General features: G+C 36.5%; 1 protein-coding gene across 1 annotated transcript in view; it reads left to right on the forward strand.

Annotated features, from left to right (window-relative positions):
* LOC108972000 (hemocytin) overlaps nucleotides 1–799 on the forward strand; it is a gene marked incomplete in the record, with an annotated part of 20,798 nt that extends 19,999 nt beyond the window's left edge. Inside the window, 1 exon segment of the mRNA XM_018938409.1 lies at nucleotides 565–799. Coding sequence (XP_018793954.1) covers nucleotides 565–687 — 123 coding nt within the window.
* Between the last annotated feature and the right edge of the window lie 1,189 nt (nucleotides 800–1,988).

Genomic DNA, 1,988 nt, shown 5'->3' on the forward strand with positions numbered 1-1,988 from the left:
GATGTTACTACAGCGATTAGAAGGGAAAATACTGACAGAGGTTTTGGGTCAGAGCCTCAGGTTGAGCCTGGAAGAGACTCATATCGATTTTGACTTTCAGTTTGCGACGGATTGAYTTGGACTAGTAATAATAAGAATAATAATAATAATGAGATTGTGCTTTGTATAAAGGGTGAAAGCAAGGTTAGGATTATCCTGGAGTTAGAAGGAGAAAATGGGCAGAGACTGAAATGAACTTTTATACTRTTGTGTCGTCGTTTCGACGAGGTTGGAACAAAGGTTAAAATTTAGCATGGAGTCTCAGGTTGAGCTCTGGAAAGACTCATACAGAGACTAATTATAAACCTCAGGTTAAGACGGTTGCTGGTGTTAAGTTCCAGGATATATGTGGGGCTGAAACTCTGACTGACGTGAACTGTGAATTCGGCTGAGACCGAAGTTGCGTTTGTTTCTTAGGCTAATAATGATAAGTTAGATAACGACTCAGACTCAGTTACAGAGTCTTCTGCTTTAACTTAAATTTTTTTGAGCTAACAAACAAAACGTCTACTCTCTTTTTCACAGGTGGACGTACCATCCAGCTGTGGCTGCAGCCYTTGCGCAGAGACTACTGACTATCAGATTGGTGATAAAATTGATGTACGCTTGCAGCCGCTACCTCGTTTACTGTCTGGAAAATTCACATAAGCGCTGAACAAACTCACTTTGATTTAAGAAATGCGTTCTATGTCTAATTTTAAGACTTGTTACGAAGAAGAAGAGAAAATAAAATTTATAAACGGAAAATATTAGAAATTAACAACTCGTTCTTTTAACTTTGCTAAAGAATCAAGGTATACTCTCAGCATCGCTAGTTCGAGCTAGAAGCTTCTCGTGAGTTCCGCTATTAGCTGCTTTCTATATTGGCAATTTTGCAGAGTGCCACCTTTAGTGGTGGCTTCTTCTTGCTGCTGACCGTTTCTATATTTTCATAGCTCTTTGCTATGYCAGCAACCATTTTATACGCTCGGTCTTAAGTAGTATTAGTTGCTTGCATTTCAAATGGCCAACATCAAGTATTCGCCACTTTGCAAGCATACTGATTTATGGCTGTGTCTGTCACGTAATCGAAGTGTCGTAAAATGGATTGCAACCAGCAATGATTGGAAGTGGAATATTTTTAAAACTTTCTGTGTAGTTGAAACTCGATTGAAATTCATGAATATTCAAATGAGTTTACTAGCTGCAAAAAGCTTAAAGCAACTACTCGAAACAAAAGTCAGAAACTTGTTTAGTGGAGTGATATTCTCAGTTACATGAAATTTGTGTTTGTATGGTTTACATGTGGTAGTTATTTATATTCTTAAGATTGTAGGAAAACAAGAGTTAAGCATTTTTGATTATATATTATTTTCATAGAATTTACTTTGTTTTCTGTCACATTTTTTCTTTTCAAGTTGATATTCATCCTTAAATTCATAACAACTTTTCTTTTCAAGTGGATCCCATAAAAACATTAGAAGTTCAGGTCTTTCGTATTATGTGTCGTTCGCGTGCTTCATTTTTGAATTTCGGAATGATCTTGCCGTCGGGAATGGTCACCCAACTCTGTATTATTTAATGAATTTTAGTGCAATTACGCTTTTTAAAGTTGGTACTCAAGGGTGGTCAAATTGGGTTCACGTGTTTTTATACTTGAGATTAAACTAAGGGTTAAGTGAGTCCTAAAGGTTTCAGTAGTGTCGAACGTTATTTCCCGTCTTCTTCTAACTTTTACTTAATAGACCTTGTTGGCTGGTAATGAAGTTGGCCACGAAGTTTGTAAGGAAGCACCGACGAGCAGATTCGATTAAACGAACTAATCCCTTACTAATCCCTTACTATTTGAGATTTCCCTCTGAAATTCTGCAAAAAAAAAAAAGGACTTTTCCAAAGAAACTTCTCATATATAAACTGAAGGATCGGAGTCTAGTGATTATATGAAAAACTTTGACGATATATCTACAAAA

The sequence above is a fragment of the Bactrocera latifrons genome, unplaced genomic scaffold, assembly GCF_001853355.1.
Source record: "Bactrocera latifrons isolate USDA-ARS-PBARC rearing strain unplaced genomic scaffold, ASM185335v1 scaffold_37, whole genome shotgun sequence".
Taxonomy (NCBI): domain Eukaryota; kingdom Metazoa; phylum Arthropoda; class Insecta; order Diptera; family Tephritidae; genus Bactrocera; species Bactrocera latifrons.